Genomic DNA, 23459 nt, shown 5'->3' on the forward strand with positions numbered 1-23459 from the left:
TTTAATTAAATTTATAATAATATTTTTTTTTTTCTCTTGATTTTTCCCCCCCCCCCCCCCCCCCCCAGTAAATTACTGTTTTAGCGATGCATCACTACCTGGTTTTGTTGCAGAAGCTATAATTTTGTTGGTGCAAATCTGCTGCTTCACAGTTTTTGGCATTGGTGAAAAGAGTCAGTAACCGTTCCCCCTCCTTCTCTTTCCAGATGCTCTCTAAGTCCATTGAGCAGCTAAAGCAGCCTGGCAGTCACCTGGAGGAAGCTGAAGAAGAGCTTCATGGAGACCACTCGATGCAGGAAGAGCGAGCTGCTGCTAGCAGTGCCAGCATTAGGGCTGAGAGCAGAAGTGCTGGTGTGGATGACAGAATAGGACAGCAGGTTGGGGCTGTGAAGGTCAAAGAGGAGCCACCGGACAGTGATGAGGATATTCAAACCCAGCAAATGGAATCTGGGGAGCAAGCTGCTTTTATGCAACAGGTAATAGGCAAAGATTTAGCTCCAGGATTTGTAATTAAGGTTATTATCTGAACATCACGTGCATTTTCTTAGCCTTTGATAAGCAATTGTGTTTTGATTCACTGATCTAGCAAATCCTGATTTACCATTCAAAGAATTTAACAAAGGAAGAGGTTTGTATGCACACTTAAAACATAGTGGAGCTCATCCTTATGGCCACTAATGGAGAAAATACCTGTTGCAGTCAATTGCTCTACATAACTCTTTGCGTAATAGATGATAGAATTTGTATTAGCCCAGGATTACATTACATCACTTCCTCTTAGTGCAAGAGAACTCATTATCACCTAGCTTGTTGAGATCAGCTACTGCTGGAATTAGTTTCCAGACCTGATTGATGAAACATTCTTCTCTGATTTTGAATCCTCTGACTTTTGCTTTCAGCTATCTGTATATAGTGTATCATAATGTAGTCTTGAACACTGTTAATGATAGGGTATTTTTTCCCCAGTAGACAGGTACTGACTGCTATATCAGCGGTCCCAGGCTGGAGTACAAAGTGTAAGTTAGAGAAGTGCACAAATGGATGTAAAGATGCCAGACAAGGCACTGTTTAAATATTGCATTGTTTTCAGTTTTTGCACTGCCTAATTTTTCATTTGTCATATTTGATGATACTGTCCACGGAGACATCCTTAAATGAAGCAGATGCAAATACTGGCAAGAAGGAAAACAAAGCATTAGGTTCCAATCAGATACTACGGTATTGCAGGAAAAGCACAGAACTGTTATCATTATTGTCTGATATCCAATCACTTGTTTATTTTTTTTAAATAAAGACTAATCATACAATATTGCATAACCTTTATCACTAGGTCTTACAGACAAATCCTAAAATAAGGTCAGTGTAAAAATGCCAACTCAGCAAGAGGAAACTTCAAATTGTCTGACAGTATTTTACAAATGCTGAAGAGCAAAGCACATTTGTGCAGTCTGTGCTTTCAGAGAGCTGGTGTCCCTTTTGTTGCTCTAAAATCAGATGGAGCAGTGCTGGATGCAATGGCAGGCACTGTTTATTTAAGTCAAGACTTTGTCAGGTCCCTGCTGTTCTCCTGCAGAAAAGTGATTCTGAGAGGGGGAGCAGGAAATGCCTTATGGAAACAGGAAGCCCAAGTGATTCATGTGCTGAGGAATGTAAGGCAGGGGGAACGGGGTAGTGTTCTCTCTGTTTTTAAAGGCACTCTATGAATTGATTTATTGTCAAAGAAAATAACAAAGCAAGTAGGGAAATTGTTAAGGAAGCTTTCCAGTGAAACATTTCCTTCATATTCCCTTTTGATATGTTTACCTTGTTTTATAGGTTTACTTTTGTTAAGCTAGTTAAAGATTCATTGTATTAAGATCCCCTTTAATATGGATAATCCCAAACTGACCTGGAATCCTTGTCAGTTTTTTTTCTATTAAAAATATTTATATTTCTAAAGCTAAGGTATTTTAAGGTGCAGTATCCTGTTTCAAAAGAGATAGCTGTTTTGCCAAATGTAGAAATTGTTCTGAAATGTTATTAGCATGTGTTGTTTACATTATGCTCTAATACTATTAAATCTCTTATAAAATGTTGCGACTTATAAAGATACATTATCCTTTTTCCTAGAAGATCTCCAAATGAATTACTAAATAGTTGCTATATAATGAAAGGCCTCCTGAACCATAAAGATCATCTTAGATAGGAACAATATATTAATTGACAAAATATAGGTTATTTTTATTTGTGCTTTATATTTGAACAGAAATCTTTCTCCATCTTGGATGAAAAAATCACATTCACATTCAAAAAGCGAAGCATATAAAAATGAAAATTTATGTTTTTCCCATTACGTATAATTTTAATTTTCTTCGAAACCTAACTTCGGCTTCATCAAAAGGGATAGTGCATCTTTTAAAATACATTTTATTTGGGGAAAAACTTGCAATGAGAAGATTTTTGTACAATATCATTTCAAAAACATGTATTCACAAAGGACAGAAGATATTTTTATAATGTCATTCAGGTGAGAAACCCCAATACATCAGTGGGCTTTAATTTCAGAATCTTTCAATTTGGATAAAATTAAAATAGAGAAACTACCTGGAACCAGTGAAAAGGAAAACTGGGTTTAAAAAAACACAGATTTCTAATTGGTAATTGTCTCTTACATTTTAAATCTACTGTATTTATTATAATTTACACCCTTAGAGGTGATCTCTTGTTTTGTGTTGTAAATATATTCTGTTTGTATGTTCCCTTTTTTTGCCTTCTGATATAAGTCTCTTCCTTTCTCAAATAAAGTTTTTTTTTTAAAAGATCCCCTTTCAGATATCTGACTTTGTGTAAAGTTGATAACTTAGTTGTGCTTTTGCTTTGTATAACCAAATATGTTTGCCATACATTGTTGAAACAATTGAAGCTTTCAGGAGCAAGGTTTTTATTACACTATTCTTACAATGATTACACAAAGTCTTCCTTTCAGTCTCTTGTTTTATCCTACATCAGCCATTATAAGTTCTAGTAAATGTGGAAATAGTATCAATGCATGCTCATTTTCCCATCATGGCATTTGTCTTGAACATATGATCATATGTAGTGTCATTTTGGAAAGGGAAAGTCCAGTTTCTTTGCCCCTAATTATCCAAAATTATCCAAAATCTGGATGAATAGAAATAATTTCTATGACACTTCTAAAATCCTCCTAGAACCATAAAAATGTTGAAACTGAGTTTATAATCACCTTTTTGAGACTCCTCAAGACTCCTGCAAAACTAGAATCCATCTGTAAATAGAGTGGGAAAAAGGGAATCCACAAACTTGATGACTTTTAAGCAATTGTGGGAGAAAGTGAAGTCCTACAGCAGAGAAACAGCTAAGCGCTTCCTTAAAGACATTAAATGCTTTACTGGTTGGTGACATTTCCTGAACTTTGCTTCAGATCTGCCGAGAAAAACACTTTGTACTACGTAACTATCTCTGTTGCTAAAGAACATGAATATTATTGTCAAAAGTGTATGGAAAATCATTGCCTTCAAACTTCTTCAACTGTTCATTTAAATAGGAAAAGCTTTTAGCTGTTTTGATTCTGGTAGAATTTTAACTGAAATAACATGCTTTCAGGAACCTAAGGAAGTGAGAATAAATATTTTCATAATTCAAATGTAATTATTTAAGTGATCCAACAGCAAAATAATGTTTTATCAGTAATACATTAAAAAATAGATAAGAAAATCAAGTTTCAGCTTAGGAAATCTTAAGTAGCATTAACAGAATAACAATATACTGCTCGCCCTGACAATTATTATGTATGTTGAATCTTGAGCCTGGAAGTAGATCTTGCTTTTGACAGTGATTTTACCGAGATGCCATTTGTTTAAATACTCACATCAAAATTAGAAGAGCAGTCTTAAATGCTTTCAGTTGACAGCATTCCTGGTTTGGAGGCTACACCTGCATTTTTTTCTAAATTATTTGTTTACCACACATCAAAGCACCCATAATGTAAAAAACAATTAAAATGTAATACAATCCATAGGCCTTATTTTTTTCTGGGATTAATGTGCATCTCCCAGTTAATGTCCATCATCCTTTTTTTTCTTTTAACAGTAGCTGCTTAGTCTGTCCTGTTGTCCACAAAAATAAAGCCAGTGTAGATGCCAGTTTAGAAGTAATTACTTCCAAACAAGGCAAAATGCTTCATAATATTTATAAACTCAATAAAAACATGGGTTACTGGATTTTAGCCTTTTTCATCTTCTGATGTTAACAAAATAGGATTAAAAGTTGAATGCCTCTGCAAAACAGGAGGACTCTAGACACTGCCACTACTCCTCCTCTCTGTTCAGCAATTCATTCATGCACCATCTTCATTCCATCTTGGTTATCATCAAAATCACTAAGACTTCTGTATGTTATTTAAGCTAACTATACCCTGTTTTTGTCTTCACTGGCATTCTGAGGTATTATCTATAAACATTAGTCCCAAGCACCAATCTAAAAATGTTTACTTATTTCTCCCCCTTATGAACACTTCACAATTTGAAGCCAAAATTAGCTAAGGCGAGTTAATTTCCTTATTGTATTCTGTCCCACTAGCAGCATGTCCTACTTATCCACTTAAGAGATGTTTGTTTGCTTTTCATTTATTTGTTTAGTTTCTGATTTCCTTATGCAGTTCCCATCATCTGGGTGGTAGCAGTGCTTCTGTACCTGGTTTCTCAACAGAATATAGTGTAGAACATTATATGCTAAATTTCTGTCCAGGCAAACAGAAGATAAGTATCACAATTTTATCTTCTGTATTGCTCCAGTGGAATCCTGTGTTTTTTTTTTTGTTTTTTTTTTTTTTAGTGCCATTTTATCACTGCAACTGATAGAATCTGTGCTTTGCATTTAGATTTTGAACTTTACATTTTTTTTTCCTCTTTTAACTCAGCCTACTTTAGAATTTGAATAAAAAGGAAGGAAAAAAAAAAAAAAAAAGAAATAAAAACACCAGCGCAAAACATGTAGCCAGTTGCAAGGTGGAATGGGGGATGCTCTGGGCTTCCCAGCCGTGCTCACTCATTCTGCTGTGCAAGCAGAGCTGGGAAAGGGTATCTTCTACATGTGTCCTGCTTTCTGTTCCCTGGACTCAGGTGTCATGCTCCTGTTGCTTAGCTGGCCCCATACATCATATAGCCCATACAGGCTGACTTTGGCTTTAAATGCTGGTAGCAAATGGCTATCTGTAGGCATACACACAGCTATTAGAGACCCCAGCAGCTTCAGCAGCAGCTGAAAGTTAAGCTCACTAACTTAAAATCATACTTCAGCCATGCCTAGTTCTCTGAGGTGACTACATGGGGCCCTAAATAACTACAGTTGCTTTGACAGACCAGATACTTACTTGTAACAAATTCTGTGCCTTAATTAGCTGATTAAATGAGATGGTTCGAATCTAGCTTGGCCCCTTTGTGGCTTTGGTTTTACTTTTCCATAATTGCTGCGAAGTAACTCTGTTGACTCGAACAGTACATAGCCCTGAATCATAAGGGAAGTTGGCTGCACACTTGGTTCTTCCATGTTGATGGCAAGTTGCAGCATTTTTGACCTTGATAAGTGCTGTGAAGACCCAGAAGGGAAATGAGAAATGGAAATGCAACTTTTGAATAATGTCAGACTTCTAAAGAGACCTTCCACCTTCTCTACTCCCTTCTACCCTCCCTAAATGATGTTGTAACCACAAGTCGTTCTGATCTGTACTAGCTCAATTCACTTTTTTTTTCTTTTCCTTAGGCTACCTTAGTCATCTCCTGTAACTGTCTAGCCAGTAAGAGAGACACTAGCCTTGTACCGTAATATCCTTCCTCAGTTCTGTGAGTGCACAGGCCCAGTACAATCCCCAAATAACACAGGCTAGCATTATGATTACTTGATTCATACCTGAGCCTTAGACTATCCTAGAGAAGGAGTGAGGAGGTTGGAGGGAGAGAACTGTGGTGTTGGATTTGTTTTGTGATTTTTTTTTCATTCATCTACATGAAGCCTCTGAATATTTAGCCAGCTTTGTGTCTTCTTTGCTCTTAAGGGTCTGTCCATAAAGTTTTTAACTGTCCATTATCAAATGCTATGGGAATAATAATTCATTTTTTTAATGCCAATTCTATATGAAAAGGTATAATAATGAGAATTTCTACAAGTTGCCTCTCCCAGTTGAATGTGAAAATGATCTTTTTTTTTCAGAAAGTATCAAGTCTAATTAATGCCAAGGAGATGATTGCTATTTTTGTCTCCGCTATTGTACACTGCAGTTACAGAAGACAATAAGACTTATTTCATCGCAGAGCTAAATTGAGAACTGAGATGTCTGAACAACCATATGGCAAATGTTTTATCAGTATATTACAAAATAACAGATTTTTTAATGTTACTTATAGCAGCTCAGAATAATGTTGATAGTGCTTATATTTTTTGATCCAAAATTATGCATGCTTCTTTTCCTCCTTCAGATGCTTATGATAGTACTTTGGTACTGCTGGTACTGCACACTTCTGTCAGTGAAAGCAGCACATAAGGAGACTGCTGGAGCAACACCAGGCAAAATTACTTAACTGGGGGTACATAACTAGCATGAATCAAAAGCCTGTAAGTCCAGATCCCAATAATTATCACTTCACATTTTGACAGTCAGATGACTTTCATACCAATGGGCAATTTATCATTTCCTGTATCAGACAGCATGGTTTTATTATTATTATTATTATTATTATTCTCATTGAAGAGGATTATGTGTTCTTGGACAGCTACTTCTTTAAATGCTTTCTGTTTGGAAGAGCTCTATTTTGACCTCCAAATGTTTTTCTCTCTCCCTGACAGACAGGCGCATGCACACACACAAGTTTTCATTTTTTCCTTCCCTTAAAATATGACAGTGAATACATGCACTCCTCAGCACACTGCTGACTAAGTCTTAATAAAGCTCCATTGGTTAACACCCTGGAAGAGCAGCTCTGCCTGAATGCCTTAGAGACATAGGTGCTCTAATGCAGAAAGCAGTTCATAATCTGTCTCCTCTCATGGCCCGGCCTGTGACCTTTGGATTCCCAGGAGGCCAAAAAGGTCTATTGGCTCAGACTACCTGCGTTTCCTCAGCAAAGAAGCTTGTGAAAATTACAGCTACAAGAGTGCAGCAATGGTGTGGGTTTATCAAGGTGCCTAAAGCATTTGGTGAAGTATTGGTCTCCAGTGCTTTCTTTAGTCTTTTCCTTTTGCACCCATCGAGAAGGGCACTGGGATATTTTTAGGTGGCAGTTTGCAGATTTTAAAGCTGATTTCTATTACTGAGCAGAGCCAGAAGTAGCACTGGGCAGAAATGTTGGAAAATTCTCTTTCCCATGAACAGAAGAATAGCTATAGAGAACAGCTGTTCCTAAGCTTGCTTTCCTAGATCTTCCTCTACTGAAAATACAAGTTTAAGAGCCACTACACAAGAGAACTCAGTCACTCAGCCACCTGACTGCACATGGGAACAGGTGGTAAACAGGGTTCCCTCAGTTCTCACCTGTTCTGATCCATTTTCACACCTTGCCTTAGGGCATCATAGGCACCAATCCCTTGGTATCTTCCTTTCTTTTCTTTATAGAATGATTTTGTTCTCCATTTACTGGCACTTGTGCAGGTCTTTAATCATAGTTTCCCATTAGCTTCTGTGTAAGTTTTAGTTTTCTGAAGCTACTGAATTTACACAGTGGACTTCAAATCAGTCTCTGGTAGTGTTTCTGACAGAAAAACAAATTGCAGCACTGAATACAGGTGCCATCACCACAGGTTCAGCCCAGGGATACCTCACTTGAATAGTTCTGTCATGGCTGCTTCTGTAGAAAGTAGGCCTTGTCATGGATTCTGCAGACCTTGGTCAAAATACATGCAGCATTAACCTTTGTGATACTGTGAACTCAACTGGTTGGTTATAGAAAGGGATCAGTGTTTGGTTCTCCTTCATGCTGTCATGGCCACATGCACATTTAGTGTCATTGCGAGAGGCTGAATATTAACTTGTAGACAGATAGTCAAAAATTGGGAAGTACATTAACAGAGAAGGAAGATTTTTTGAAGCTCTTTACATCTTACCAGGATCAGCTGTACTGTCTCTACATGCTCTTTGTCAGCATGATTGATAGCTTCAGCTCAGAATTAAGGAAGTCACAAGAAAGAGCGCTTAATGTTTGACACACAGCAAGCTCTTATTCATGTACTGATAGTTCCCCCCCAGCAGGTCACTGTTACAAGGCTGCACCATCACTGGTGAGACACTACCTGTCCAGTTGCTGCCACAGGAAACAGCTTCTGTGCTCGGTCCCTGCCTTTAGCATGTGGGAAGCTGTTCTACGGGAGGTCCTTGGGGTTTATAGCAGGTCTTGGGAATGAGGAGTAGGGTGGATAATTTGAGAGACCAAGGCAGAGGAAAAACAACAACAAAAAAAAACCCACACAGCTGTTCAAATTCTTTGGTCTGAACAATTCACCGAGGGCAAAACTAAGTCAGTTTTGTTAACACTGGCAGGAGCTGCTGGACCACATTTTCACTTGGCTTCATAGGTCTAAGTACACAATGGCATTACAAGGACAAAGAAATGCTACTAACTTCACTCCATGGATTAAGTTCTAGCTGTGCCACTGAAAGAGTTGTGGAGGGCCATAGGGAAAGTGGCTCCTCCCAGCACTTGGCTAAACAGGTAGTGTTGAGGAAGCACCAGAGCCTGAAAATCAGAGCTGCTTTACAAGAATGCATTTTGCAGGACATGAAGAAGAGGTGCAAACGAAGCTACCCCTATGTTACTCCCCTTCAGCAAATTACTCCTCACCATGGCCTTCCCCAGCCCCTTCTCCCCACCCATGGCCCAAAGGCAGACCTGCAGGCATCCTCAAGTGCATCAGACCCTTTGCAGACCTCTTTGAATTTGCCTTCTTAAGAACATAGGGGTCTAGCAAAAATGAGATCATCTCCAGAAAGGCCATAATTACCTTCAGTAACCATGGTTTCACAGATGTGCTGGGGCCTCTCATGGAGGGACCTGGCTTCTGTGGCGGGGAAGGGACAGTGGCAGGAGGCCCAAGAGTGGGAAAGCAGGCAGATGATAAGGCAGACGCCTTGTTTTGGCAATTCTGTGGGAAGCAATGGTGGGGAGAGGATGAGGAGAGGGAGAAGAGGCCATAAAACATCCTACAGCAGCTCACATAGTTAGGCTTAAGAGCCCTCCTCATCTCAGAGAACAGGTCCATCTCTTCCTGGCCAGATCTTTTCCAGATCAAATAATGGAGGTTAGTAAAGAAAGCATTCAACGGTGTATAAGAACAAATGTTCCAATTCCTAATTGTCCATACCTATTACATCTTGAATCAATAACTTTCAATAACTTGAGGAATACTGTAGTACGTAAAGATTGAGTCAAAAGCATCAGTTTTCTATCCTACCTTTTAAACATAAGTTTACATTTATTTTTCCAGATGAAAGTCTGTATTTTAATTTCACTGAAGTATTATCAAATTTAATACTCCAATTCAGCATTGAACCTGATATCAGAAATTGAATGCTTATCAGAGCATTCTTGGTTAAGGAAATACATAAAGTGTAGATGGAATATCTAAAATTATTATGTAGTACATACTGGACTAGAAAGTGTTTTTTTTCCTTTAAAATTTAATTTAAAGGGCAGGGTTTTTTTTGTTGTTTGTTTGTTTGTGTTGTTTTGTGTGTGCTGAAATGGTTTTCTCCAAATTCTTAATTCTCTTCATGTCAAGAGTATTATGCAGTCTACAGAATTTATCATTTATAGTAAATGTTCCTGTGTGCCACCTCCCAAAAATCTGAAGGAATGGACATTTAATCAGTGACATCACTGTTTAAAAGTTCCTTCTAAACTGATTTGCAACCTTGTTCTTACTGTGCAAAATAATAAAAATAACAATGATTTACTTTGGCACCATCAACCACTGAAAGATGAATCAAAAAGAGATTAGTAAGTGTTCTAGGTGATCTTAACAGGTCAACTACAAATAAATTCAGCGATGACACATAATGCCACTGACTGGCAATTCTGACTGAATTATGGCATGGATTAACATGCTGTCTTTCCTAACAACTGCCCATGAAAACAAAGTAATTTGAGATCATGTTGCTGTGGAAAACAACTAAAAGACATCATTTTAAATACACATTTGGAGGGCCTGATGCCTGAGAGAAATGTGTTAGAGCCTCACGTTGTAAGGTACCCAAGATGTTTCTCTTAACTTGGAAATTTTTTCTTTTTCCTTTGAATCAGAGCACCAGCACTACCCGCCAGTGTAAACCCAGTAATGCTTCCTGGATGTTCACATGCTCAGGGCATTTTGAGCTGTGCCTTTAAGAATAAATAAATAAGGAATGAACTTGTTCGACATTTCAAGCCAATGACCAAAGCCAGGGAGCCAGTTGAGTATGCTGCTATATTCCCTTTAACTTTATTTTTGTGGGCATCACGCATTTTTAAGATGGTTATACATTTCCCTGAACCAATGTAATATAAAAGATTTACTGTTACAGTTTGTGTGTGGCCAGGCAATGGCATATGGAAAACATGTTTCCTGCTATTTAATTTAATTACTCTAATCACGTGCCAGCCCCGGGCATGTCATTCTGGACCTCTGAGGCTCTTTGTCTGTCAAAGAGATGGACAATATCTTGGCTTTGTTTAGTTGCTCTGCAGGCTGCAGATAAAACCACTAAAATACTGACTGTTTGTTTAACCAAAACTTTGCATTTTAACCATTTGGCTTTGATTTTTTGTTTTACAAGAAAAGATGACATTTTGGCCTTGGTGAGCTGAAAAGGAAATATTAGGGATATGACGAAGAACTGTCACTTTCGGGCCTTAATAGATGAAAAAGAATACTCTAGCCTTCTGGTCAGAAATCAGCTTTGTTAGCAGAAACTTAAGACATGCGTTGCTGTTATTTTAGAGTTGCCTATTAGCAAGGGCAGCTGGAAAAGTCCTGTTTATAATTGCTCCATTCTAATGTGTTTAGTCCTTCATTCAACTGTTTCAGTAGATTTTAGTTTCTTTAATTTTAATACATGAAACTGTAATGGATGAAACTCTCATTAAGATTCCATAGCAAGTAATCATGCTAATAACATTACATCCAGGTCCAAGTTAGCTTTTATGTTAACACCCTACAGTGATTTTTATATAAGAAGTAGCTGTAAATTAGAGCTTTAAGTCTTTTTGACATTAAAAATTAAAAGCAGACAGTACTTTGTTCATACTAGAAACCCTGAATCTTGAGAGAAGAGAAAAATTAATCACACACTTAGCTTTAAGTATGTGTTTAACACCACCATTTCTGTCAGCTGTAAGCACGTGCTCAAGTCCATGTTTTCCTGCACCCAGAAGTGATACTGAGTACTGTAGTCTACATGATTTCTAACAAACGTGTTGTAGTAAGAAGAAACAATAACAAGCAGCTTTGCAATTAAGCTAGTTCCATCATGTAAAGCATTACTATGCATAAATAGACTTGTTTATTCTTATATTTCTGAAGACTGAACTAATTTCATTTACTGTAAGTTTTAACTTAAATGTATTTATCTCTATATATAATAATGTACTAGTGCCCTGCCAGAGTAGCCCTCAAACTTTAATGCATGGAAGAGGGTAGACAGAAGGTCTGTCAGATTGTCTCAGTAGGTCTGCACCATCGGAGGAGGACATTGTACAGGATGGGATAGGATGCAAAAAAAAAGGAAAGTGTCCATTTAAGCAGAACGGGACAGAACTGATATATTTCTGATATTTCGGTGTATGATTTTTTAATTGGCTTTACTTTTTCCCTGTTTCCTGGCTGAATCATTGCGACAAAAATAATTTCCTTTAAGTTACACAGTATAGCAATGCATGAATTAAACTTTTGGTACTATATACAGAATTACAGCTCCTGCCCCATTTAGCTTTGAGCTAACCACTAGATGACACTACTTCCCACTTACTGAACAGGTGTGAACATATGCTCCGATCTTCCCATATAACAGTTCATATATATTTTTGTTTTTCACCCGAAGAATATAGATATATATTTAAAAAAAAAAAAAAAAAAAAAAAAAAAAAGGAATTGCCTTCACCACTATCTATTTTGATGGATCTTGTATTTTGTATATGTATATATAGATATTTAGCAGTGTATACACGTGTCTTTGCATGATCTATAGAAAACATGGATTATAGCTCACTATGTAAGCCTTTAGGGTGTTGTAATTTAGCAAGCTGATGATAGCTCTACTTAAAAAAAAAAAAAGGGGGGAGAAAAAATAAAAAAGAAACAAAGAAGAAGAAATTGAAAAAGAACTTAATAGGTTGGAGTTTTGCGAAGAATATTCCCCCTTCCTCCCCTCCTTGCCTGTTCCCCAGTGCCCCGAAAAGAAAACAGTGCTAGATACTACAAGGCATCTGTAGTGTGATCCTGTAAGGACTGGGCATAGAGAAAACATAGATGGAGTCAGGAAAGAGAGAGCTGTACTACTTAAGTTCAAAAACGAAAAACTGTGAGGAGAGATAGACACAGAAGCACTGTCATGTATAGCCATAAGGCTGCTGCAGTTTTTAAGTTGGGAACGATGAACGTTCCATAAGGGTGTGTGGAGAGTCCCACATTTCTAAAAGCCTGATTTTCAGAAATCCAAAAGCTCCAGACTACTTGCAAAACTGTTCCTCCAAATCACAGAATCACAGAATGGTTGAGGTTGGAATTATGCTGCTAAATGTAACATAATGCAGAAGGGCATGAGGATATGCAAGTGGAGTGATAGCACTTTCCAATTAACTTTCATTTTTCCCAGGCCAGCAAAATGCCTATGCCTCTCTTGCTCTGTTAAGATTTGTCTCAATGATTTATAATACATTTGCTGTACATGTGCTCTAATACATACAACCTGTGATATACTTAATTTAAGGAGTATTTTATATGGCCATAGTAAAAAAGTCTTTAAAATCTGCTTGTTCTCTAATAGTGCGATAAGGTACTATCTATACTCAAAGCAAATTAAGAATTATCTTTTAGTTTAGTAATCTATATTGGAAAAACAAACAAACAAACAAACAAACCCGCTTCATCATTATGCACTTGTTTAAAACCAGATCCCCAGTGACTGTGGCACTATCGGTTGGGTAAATCCTCATCCTCTTTCACATTAGCCAAGTACTTCCATATTCATGTTGAAGGGAACCTGCAAGGAAGGAGGGTAAACCTCCTTGCCCAACAGGATGCTCTGCTCTGTTTAAATGTCACATCCTATTGCAACCTTTTATTTTAGCAGAATTTCTTCTGTTTTAATGCCAAGCGCTGCTACTAAGGTGTGGTAAAGTCATGTAATGTGAAGTCAACACAGTGCTAACATAGCTCTAGAGCAGGAAGCAAGGTACTTCTGCTAATAAACTATTTTTGTTATATCAAGTAGCCATGAGATACAAACTCAATTGCCGATTTTTAAGACTTCAAGAAATTGTATTTCCTTAATTATGTCAGTTTATTTGTACCTATGTCACAGTTCAGTTAACACTTCCTGTAGTTCTGTTGGATATTTAGGAATTATATTTACAGATAAAATCTGTCCCATTCAAAACTAAATTCTAGGTTACAAGAGTGCAAGTCCATAGTCCCTATAAAAGAACAGTGATACTCCATAAACACAGAACCATATTTGAAAAATTATGCTTCTAAGTCACTTATCAGCAAAAAGAGACATGTTTATCTATTTGCAACCAACAACTTCACTAGATCCATGTTAGAACTGAGATTTTCTCAGCACTTTAAGGGTGTCCAAGTCCCGAGGAACAAAAACGTTTGGAATCAAGACTACCTAAATTGCAACCATAAGCAATGCAATCAAAATCAAAGGTATAGTTTTATCCTGTGCATGTGTTATTTGGACAGGTTAATTTATTGGGGATTATGGATCTGAGGAGAATCCACCTAATTTTAAACATAAAATAAGAGAAAGGCTGGAAAATAACACTTTACCCAGAAGTTTTTCTTCCTTATTAAAATGCTGTCTTGTATTTAATCTAAACAAGTGCAATTACTTTTCAGACTTGGATTTCCTCTACAAATTTTGTGCTCTTATATTTCATTTTAGATGGAACATTTATGCAAATTGCTTCTTTTTCACTGATTTCCTGCAGTTTCTTAAATTTGTCAGTAAACACCCTTGAGCCTCACTCCGAAGACATTTTAGGAAAGGAACAAGCTCTCTTCTGTTTGTGGCTAAGCATGAGCTCCAGAAAGGTTAGCTGGAGTATTCAAAATTGGGCATGACAAGAAATATCTTGCAAGACAAGCAGCATATCTTCAGACCTGAGTCCATGATACACTGTGCTAAAAATATCCTGTTGATTCATAAACTACCTGTGCAGGGCAAATTCCCTGCTCAGTCTCATTGTAGAATGACACACAGTGTGAGGTTATACACTGCTTTTGAATAGAAAGAGGGAGGAAAAAAGTTTTAAATCACTTTTGTTCTCCTCTGACATAAGGACTTTAATGTTACATGACACAGGGAAAGCCATCCTTCAGAGCTAGCCTATTTTCTGGGCTGTGAACCTTAGGGGGAAAGGAGCTTGGTCAAACCTGTTACACTTATGGACGAGAAATTATGACCTAATGGCATTCCACACTCACTCTGTAGCATTCCTAGTTAGCTGGATCAGAGATGGCAACGGGAGAAAAAATAAATAAAAAAATCTTTCCCCAAGAATCTTGAAAGGCAGCAAAACTACCTCAAAGGACAAAGCACCTGAGCAATCAAATGGATCTGAACCAAGTTCAGAAGGTGGAAAGTAACATATGCAGCTTTGTACAGCCCTGGAGGTAAAGCATTTATAAACAAATACTTCAAACCCTTCCTCTCTTACTCCCATGCACTGCTGAGGCAGCATTAGCAATAATTTAGGAGTGGTACAAAAGGTGACTGAGGGAACAACCAACCAGCCAGCATCCAGGTTTGCCTGGGACATGCATGTGCTTTTTAACAGTTGCCATGAAAGTTCTCTGCATATACTCCAAATATCATTTGGATTATCATTTTAAGTGCCTTCCTAAAACTTCTGCTTGTGTGCTAAACCAGAATATGTATTGGAATAATCTACCACGTTACAGACTATGCTAAATTCCAGTGCATAGTATGGAGCCATGCAGTTCAAAGCATTTCTCCTTATTTACAAGAAAGAGAAAGAATAAATAAATAAATAAATAAATAAATAAATAAATAAACAGTACCCTCCTATGACTAGCTCTTCACTGAGGAGTTGTTAGGAGGAGTTATTACTTCCCCACACCTTCTCCAGCATCAGGAATTCCTTTTAGACTAATCTGAAGACAAAATCAGTTGGGTTTGAACAAAGTCCTATGACATTTCAATCAGACTTTGATAGATACAAATTTGTTCTTGTGTTTCCAAGCCTACATTTTAGCTAAGGCAGTAATGGGGAGTTTCTTCCTGACATTGAATCACGTGCGGTGATAGTTCCTGCAAATGTCCTGTAAGACATGTTTCTGAGCTCACAAGGAATGCAAGAGACCACACAGGCAAAAGAAAAACACACTAAAAGACAAACAAAACAAAACAAAAAGAAAAGAGTCTAACAAAAAAACTTAAAGCCAAACAAACAGGAAACGCAACCAGCAGATACAAAAAATAAAAGGTTTCAAGCTTGCTAGAAGGAAGGACTTGAATTATGAAAAATGAAAGATAGACCTATATGAAACTAACCTACTGAAATATTTTACACCTACATACAGCACAATGCCTTTTTAGCAGCTGATCGTTTTACTAAAATCATTGTAATAGCTAGTTTTACACGCCTGAGGTAGCAAGTAGTGTCCAAGACAAAAGATTTATGATTTGCTCTGGATATAATGGTATGAGAGGAGCTGGCTGCCAAATGGGCCTGTGATTTGAATAGGGCGCCTTTGGTTTGGTAGGTGGTGTATTTGTTCTGTGGCTGGAGTTCACTAGAAGAGGTTGTTTGATGCACTGGCCAATGATAACTATCTTGGGAGAGGGAGAAACCCAAATCCTCCAAGTTTCAAGGAGAGAACAGAATGAAGTACTTAGATATATGGAAAAAAGAGGAAGATTACAAAGTCCATGGCAACATGAAGTAGATCAATTCATGGGGCACTTTGTGGTTTATCACTTTAAAAAAGATTTATTGACCCCACATCTTGGTAATTTTTAGTATTAAATTGACCTCTTTTGAAGATTAAGCTGCATGAGAAGATGAGACAGTAGTTTTGGAACAGAGCCTTAGAAATAACACTGCTGGTTTGGCTCTGCTTCCCATATTGTTGCTTAGCTTTAAAACTTTTCAGCAGGACTTCACTCCAGTCTGGTGACCAGCGTGAATCACTGTGGAGTAGATTAACACAGTGTTTTCCCAAGTGTCTAATCTCGCCTTGGGATCAGAATACAAACATGAGCAAAGCATCCTGTAAGATCCAAGGAGTCCTCAGAGCAAGCCTGCAATTCAGCCCCGCCAGCCTTTGTGTTTCCTCAGGCTCCTCGGCATCACTTCGAATTTCCAGAATTCTTTGAAAGTCCTGCTCTGACTGAAAGCTTTTCCTTTTCACACTGAGCACAGTTCTCAGTTCGGCTTGCCTGCGAGAATGGTGTTATATGTGTAGCACCTTTTCCTAAAAACCCCACTTGCCGGATGAACTCTTCTTTTCAAGCTTGCTTTTTATTGCTAGAAGGCAAGTTTTGGAGGAGCTGTGTCTGCATTCCTTCTCTTGTGCTTGATGATTTTTCTGCTATTTTAACACTCCTGAAATCAGGGAAGAGCTTTGCACTTCTGAACCAGTTTCAGAGGGAATGGCTGAGAGACACTGAAAGTTTGCTAATCTGCTTGCATACAGCTACAAGGAGATGGGCCTAGTGGAATCCAGGTTAGGCTCTCATTAAATTGTTAATCAGCAAGTTTCTGGATTTGGCATTTTGACATAAAGAGATTGATCAATGCCATTTAGAAGTATTCTGTGGCCTGTGTGTGAGGATAAAGAAATAGTAAATGCCACATTAGGGAATGTGGCAATAGGCGGTTCCAAGTCACTGCTGTCAAAAGGAACTTGCACAGGAAGGGACAACAAGTAAGATCAGTAGGAACAGTAGAGCATGCATAGAAATGAAGAAGGACCAGACAGTCATTAGGTATGCTTCAACCCAGTTCAGGTCATTGGCCACTACCATCTATATGAACACCTCTGCTGTCATTTTAACCTTAAAGTAAAAGCACTGATGTGCTTAGGCATCTATTCTGACAACACCTACTTACCTGTATGTATGTGGGTGTCTTCCTTAAAGATCAATACAAGTAAAATGCAAGTGTGGTCTCTGATACCCAATGAAAACTGTTGTGTGTTTACTTACGTATGCACAAACAACAACAATAAAGAGGAGCTCATGTATGAGAGGAGCCTGTATAACCAAAGGTGGAAAAAGGAGGCCCACAGACAGCCCCATCACAAGGGGCAAGATGTGTCAGTTCAGGGTTATTACATGCTTTTTTCTATATTAAAGGATGATAGGCTTGTTCAAACGGAAAGCAACAACAAAATTTGTATGTGAAATTCCTAGCTTGCTGTAATAAAAGATTGAACTGAATGTTCCTTAAAACATATCATAAAGGAAATTTCCAACCATATTTTAAATATATTACAAATTAAAAGGAACAAACACTTATGTATGTCACTCTACCACCTTTTCTCATGCTACAGTTAGGTCAGAACTAAAATAATAATAATAAATAAAAATACTGGGGCTGTAGTAAGTACCATAATATAAAATTATATGTTTATTTTTCCATGGGCTATTAATATCTTGTTACTGTGAGACTGTACTGGTCGGTGGTTTCTGGCTTAGTGGTGTTTGGCTTGTAGGTAAAGGAAAAAAAGAAAAAAAAAATCAAGATCTCCTCCAACAGGAATACTGACCTCCAACTGCTATTTTATGTAACTTATTTTTGGTTATTTCCACATTTTTACTGTTAATAGAAGCTGGAAATAGCATTCTATCTTCTTAGCCTGTACACATTTTTGTGCATGCTAAAAAATATGTGCAGAAATGCTTTTTATCTTACTTACAAGTTTCACTTGTATCAAGATCAAGACTCTCTTAACTTCTGGATCCCAGGTGGAATTCCAGGAGACATTCCAGCGGGTAATATAGTGGAAGATGTAAAATTGCCAGTAAGGGGGAGAGAAGACTTTTCTGCAGCAATCAGTCACAGGAGAGGGTGGGAAAAGCAGTGTAGGAGCAGTGCCTGATATATTCTCTGAGGACAGTGACTTTTAGACACTCTTAAACCCACTGAGTCATAATCCACTGATTTTCTTCTCCCTCTCTTTCAAAAATAATTCTGCTCCTAAATATCTAATAACAAGCTGTCAAAGAAGTTCCATTTTTAACGCGAACCTGAACTTCTCTTTTCTTGTGAAATGATTCAGAATTAGGAGACAGAAACATTACCATATAGCTTATAAAGGTTAGTGGTATTTAGTTATTGATATAAAAACCTCAGTGAGGGACTGCACTGGTAGGGGGCTGCTAATCGAATACAGAACCTTTCGCCTTTGGGTCACTGGATCAAATCTGTCTCTTGTGAATAATGCCCAAAGCTAGCTAGCTACAATTTAAGTTTTCAGTGCCCTATATAAATGAAATATGTAGAAATTAGAGATTGAAAAGACCTGTTACAGCGTGCAGCCTGTCCCCCTCCCAGGGCAGAATCATTCTCTCTATCGCATTTCCTGATTATGGCTATTACCAATTCATAGTAGGTCCTGTCCACATTGCAAGGCAAAGCAGCTGGTATTAATTGATATCCAAGTTTAACTCGGTCCTCATGGACTCCCTGCCCTGGCACTAGAGGGCTAGGAGGGGTCTGCAGGCATCTCACTGCTGCTGCCTACATCCACAGGCAGCACTGAGCTGCCTGGGGTCGGGGAGCAAGCCAAAGTCCCAGCTTCTTCCCACCCTGTACAAAATACCTTATAATACAGGGGGATTACTGAATCTCATTTTCACTGCCTCACTTATACCCCTTTAAAAGTCCTACCAGTGTCCTTTCCATAACCAAACAGCTGCAGGTCATAGTTCTAAATTGTAGGTCTGATGGATTAGTTCAGGTAGCTAAAGGAAAGGCCAGATATTAGTTCAGACATTGATATAGACTAAAATTTTCCCAAAGTTTGGAAGAAATCACTACCGAAAGGCTTGCTTGGGGCTTCTTTTTGATTTAAATGAAAAGGTTTGAACCCTATTATCTTTTACAACTTCCATTTGCAAGTAATGAACTACGTTGCAGAATCCCTGTTATTAAGTGCTAGGAACTGTATACTGACAATATTAATGTTACTCGTGTAAGGTATTTAATGACACCCCGAAATAAGCTAATAGCAGTGGCCCATTTCAAAATGATATAAACATGTCATAACTTAAACCATTTCTCAATCTCTAGACTGGAGTCCGAGGTCTACTCACCTGCCTTTGAGTGCCTGAAGGTGCAAGTTACAACACAGTGTGGACTCTAAGTGGGATTTCCTCACCACTCCTAATTTTGGCCACATGTGCCTGTCCCACAGCCTTTAAAATCCAATGCTTCCTGCTAAAGATGCTGGAAATACAAATGCAGCCTTGAAATCGGAATATTTTTAGAAAGAACGCTGAGCCCTGCTTGCTCCCTCAGTGCACCAAGCCTGCAATGCCAGAGGAGGGTGATGTGGTGGTGTGGCCCTGCACACAACAACTTAGTGCCCGGAAGGTGCTGCTGAGGCTTGCTGTCACCTCCCATGTCATCATGCATGGTCCCCATCTGGGACTCACAAGTACCCCCATAAAGTGCAAGTCTCTCCATCAGCAGCGTAGCCAACTGCTGCTGCCTTACTGGAGTCAACTCATTCCTGACATTCACAGTGCCAAAGTTTCAGCTGCTGAAAACTTTGAGTGATCATAAAGGAAGATCCTTCGGGCTTCAGAAATTTTACAATCAGGAGGTTTAAAAAAAGTAGCAAAGATTTTAAAACAAAAGAGCACCAAACAGGAAAAAAGTTGTCCAAAACATCACAGTGAATTTGCAAAGGGGACAGACACTCCACACTTTTTCCAAGAAAAAGAAAAAAAGCAAAATAAAACAAAATACCCTGTGTTGTGAAATGTCTTTTTAAACACAGATTTAGAGAATGAAATTGAGGGTTATAAACTAGTAGCCAACAAAAGCAAGAAAGGCTGGAATGTTGGTAACCAATTGCAAAGACAGGATCCAAGCAAAACATCTTGAATTGCTAGTACTGTAATAAATTACAGTTTTCACTTTTGTATTCTGCAAGTGAAAACAGCACTAAGTCAAGCCTGAAAGAAGGAGAGTAAAGGATGACCTTTCTAATCCACCCGCACCCAGTACAAGTAGAGGAGCTCCAACATGGAGCAGTGAATACTGAACATTAAAATAATAAGAAGAATAATGCCCGTCACTGCATGAAGGGACAGATTCTGCTCCCATAAAATGGGGTTCCTGTGTTGCTGAAGAGTTAATTGTCAGGTAGCAATAGATGAAAGGCAAACCAGACTCTGGGATGGTCTGCTGTGGTAGCTGTTATCTCATTTTCTTCCATGGATTAATTTTCCCCTCTTTAACTTTAATTAGATAAAAGTCCAGGGGTGGGAGGTGGCCCTGGAGTGCTCAGAGGGCAAGAAGTGGTCAAGAGCTGTTTTCTCTCAAACTTTGATTAGCCTATTTGATAAGTGATACTAAGCACCCCAATTGGTTAATGAATGAGGGGTTCCCGTGAGGTAAGTGGCTGGGAAATTTAGCCTCCCCCACAAGGATAGCAAATATGTAAACTCCTGTCCTTCAGTTAGGTGTCTACTGTGGTTAGGACTAAGAGTGATTTATGTCCTATCTGGGTCCTGGAGTGTATCTACATTGATTGACTCCCTTGATCTTGACACCAGTCACTTGGACTTTCAGAGAAAGGGGGAACATAGGAGATAATGAAAGCTACATTAAAGAAGACCTTACCATTTATGTAAACATTATTCTGTCTTCAAAGGCAGAACTATCTTTCAACAGAAATGAGACTTATTTCCTACTTGAAAATATTAGAAAGAAAAAGATGCAATATTTAATATTGACCCCGTAGCTTTAGTGCCAGCCTCTACCTTTGTTTTCTCTCTCTCTCTCTCTCCCCCCACTTTTTTTTTGATTACTTTGCATTATAGTTGCAAGTTGTACTGCATAATGCTTGAAATTAGTGGTGCAGACACCCTAACGTCTTGTGCAAGAAGACATCACACTCTCCCAATGGATATAATCAGAAAATACAATGAAAAAAAAAAAAAGTGAAAAAGAGAAAATTAAGAGTTTAAAGAGTAGAAGTGTAGAGAAAACATCTGAAAAGTTCACACATTACTATTAAGTGTGGGACTTTCATACATACAAGTCCATGGCAGTATAAACCAGAACATTCAAACAAATCTAAAATGAACCTCACAAATGATCCCCTAATGAATACCACCTACACAATAAGATTTCCCTGGCTGGCTGCCAGGCTCTCCTTGGCCCTGAGAGCAAGGGGCAGATGTGGGGCATGCTGGGACTGGGAGGGAGCCAGCAGTGTCCTCACCCTGCTCCACAGGTGAGTCACCAGGCCAGGTGCAGTATGAACATCAATTAAAGCAGCATTTTTGAAAATGCTGAGCAGACAGGTAATTTGTGGAAGGTTGAAAATATGCACAAACTCACCTGTGTAAGCATCCCTAATTCTGCTACAGATCATATTCCTTAAGAGAGATGCCTACAAAGTCATAAGAGCATCAGACAAAGCAGAGGAAGAATGGTTATTTTCCAAGTCCTGCAATATTAGATTTGGGGAGCTTTTGCCGAAATTACAAGGAGAGCAGTTTAAAGTAGACAAGAGTTTTTCTTTGCACCATGAGTAGTGAACTTGTGGAATTTGTTGCCACAGGAGATTGTGGAGGTGTCAGCAGTTCAAAACAGTAGAAGACAAATACATGGACAATGGGATCATAGATAGTAAAGGAAAGAGGCAGGGATGTGTCTCTGACATCTACAGAACAAAAATTTGGGATGGTAGGATAGTATGAGGAGAATGAATTGCAGAGCCAAGCTCATGCACTTGCATTAAATAGCATACCCTGTTGCCATGGTCTGAGACAGTATTCAGCTCAATGGGCTGCTCTGATCTAAAAATCAGATTTGGCTGTATCTAGTGCTTCAGTCATAGCCAAACGTAGATTCTTCTATTAAATTTATGTATTTTTTTTCTGTCTATTTTCAGGGTAAAGCTCATTTGTTCTTTCTTTTTCGTAAGCCATGAATTAGTCTCCTCAAGACAAGCTGTCAACAAAACAAGTCCTTTTCCTTCTTAGCTACGTCTTCCAAAAAGTTTAAAATCTGTCTACACTACATGCAAAATGCAGTAGCTATATTCCTGAGAATTTTGGGCTGTTTTAGCAATGGATTAAAAGTGCTAATTTACAAATTGCAAGGTAGAGAATTTATAGTCTGGAATCATCTTATTAAATATGTCAAAAATTAGGACAAGTATGTAAAACTGAGTAATCAAAGTAAAATGAAAAATCTGTGGCAAATCTTTGTATTAACTCTTATGTTTATGTGGGAGGACACATGAAGAAATTCTTAGTTGCTGAGTCCTACATGGCATGTTTGGTAACTAGCAGTCATAACATTTGTACTTCTAAATGGAATATGATCGATCCTCTGTCTCGGACGAGTGGGCATTAATATGTAACCTGCAGAGCTGGGATATTCCTGTGGTACTGAACAATTTCTTTGTATTGAAAAGATTAGAAAACATATACATAGCAAGGAGATAAAGTTTTCTTACTCTTCATCTCACACTGAAGAGCTTTCCTATTCTGAACACAGAAACACAGACTTCCATCATTTCAGGGAAAAAAAAAAAAAGAAAAAAAAAAGTTTTATTTTAGCAGCAATGTGGGAGCACTAAACTGTACCTATGCTAATCAAAAGAAGTCTCCAAAATGAAGTGACACTAATATGAGCAAGGTAGTAGGCAGTACAGATTGTTTCCTGGACAATATCTCTGGACAGACAATATCTACAGAGTGGTATCTGTAGCATTATGCTAGTTCTGCTATGTTCTTTGTCCTTTTTTTGCACCACTTAAACAAACAAGCTTACATGTGTGAAACTCCCCACCTAAAAATGACCTAACCCCACCCCCCCACCCCAACATATCTTATAACTGAAGCACAGCCACAATGACATGAAAAAAAACCTCTATCCAAGGAGCTGTTCTTGAGGTGTCTCCCCTGTGTGTTAGGGGGGTTTAGCTGTACTTGACTTTGAGGTTTCGGTTCTCACACTTCCCCTCTCTTAAGTAAACAGTAGTTTCTGGCAAATCAA

General features: G+C 38.2%; 1 protein-coding gene and 1 long non-coding RNA gene across 18 annotated transcripts in view; one reads left to right on the forward strand and one right to left on the reverse strand.

Annotated features, from left to right (window-relative positions):
* Positions 1–18460, reverse strand: part of LOC118161356 — a 21909-nt gene extending 3449 nt beyond the window's left edge. The window contains exons 1-2 of the long non-coding RNA XR_004747967.1: positions 18133–18460; positions 8989–9129 (exon numbers count right to left, since the gene is read on the reverse strand). This is a non-coding gene — a long non-coding RNA (uncharacterized LOC118161356). The remainder of the gene's footprint in view (positions 1–8988; positions 9130–18132) is intronic.
* The window catches only part of HDAC9 (histone deacetylase 9), a 489684-nt gene that overhangs the window by 291791 nt on the left and 174434 nt on the right, over positions 1–23459 (forward strand). For 14 of the 17 annotated variants that reach the window (XM_035316621.1, XM_035316620.1, XM_035316616.1 and 11 more), the window contains one exon: positions 207–476. In XM_035316621.1, the coding sequence (XP_035172512.1) occupies positions 207–476 (270 nt within the window). Of the gene's footprint in view, positions 1–206; positions 2802–23459 lie in introns of those variants that run through there. The other 3 variants (XM_035316629.1, XM_035316630.1, XM_035316631.1) reach the window with 1 other exon arrangement.

Source organism: Oxyura jamaicensis, chromosome 2 (genome assembly GCF_011077185.1).
Source record: "Oxyura jamaicensis isolate SHBP4307 breed ruddy duck chromosome 2, BPBGC_Ojam_1.0, whole genome shotgun sequence".
In the NCBI taxonomy this organism is placed as follows: Eukaryota; Metazoa; Chordata; class Aves; order Anseriformes; family Anatidae; genus Oxyura; species Oxyura jamaicensis.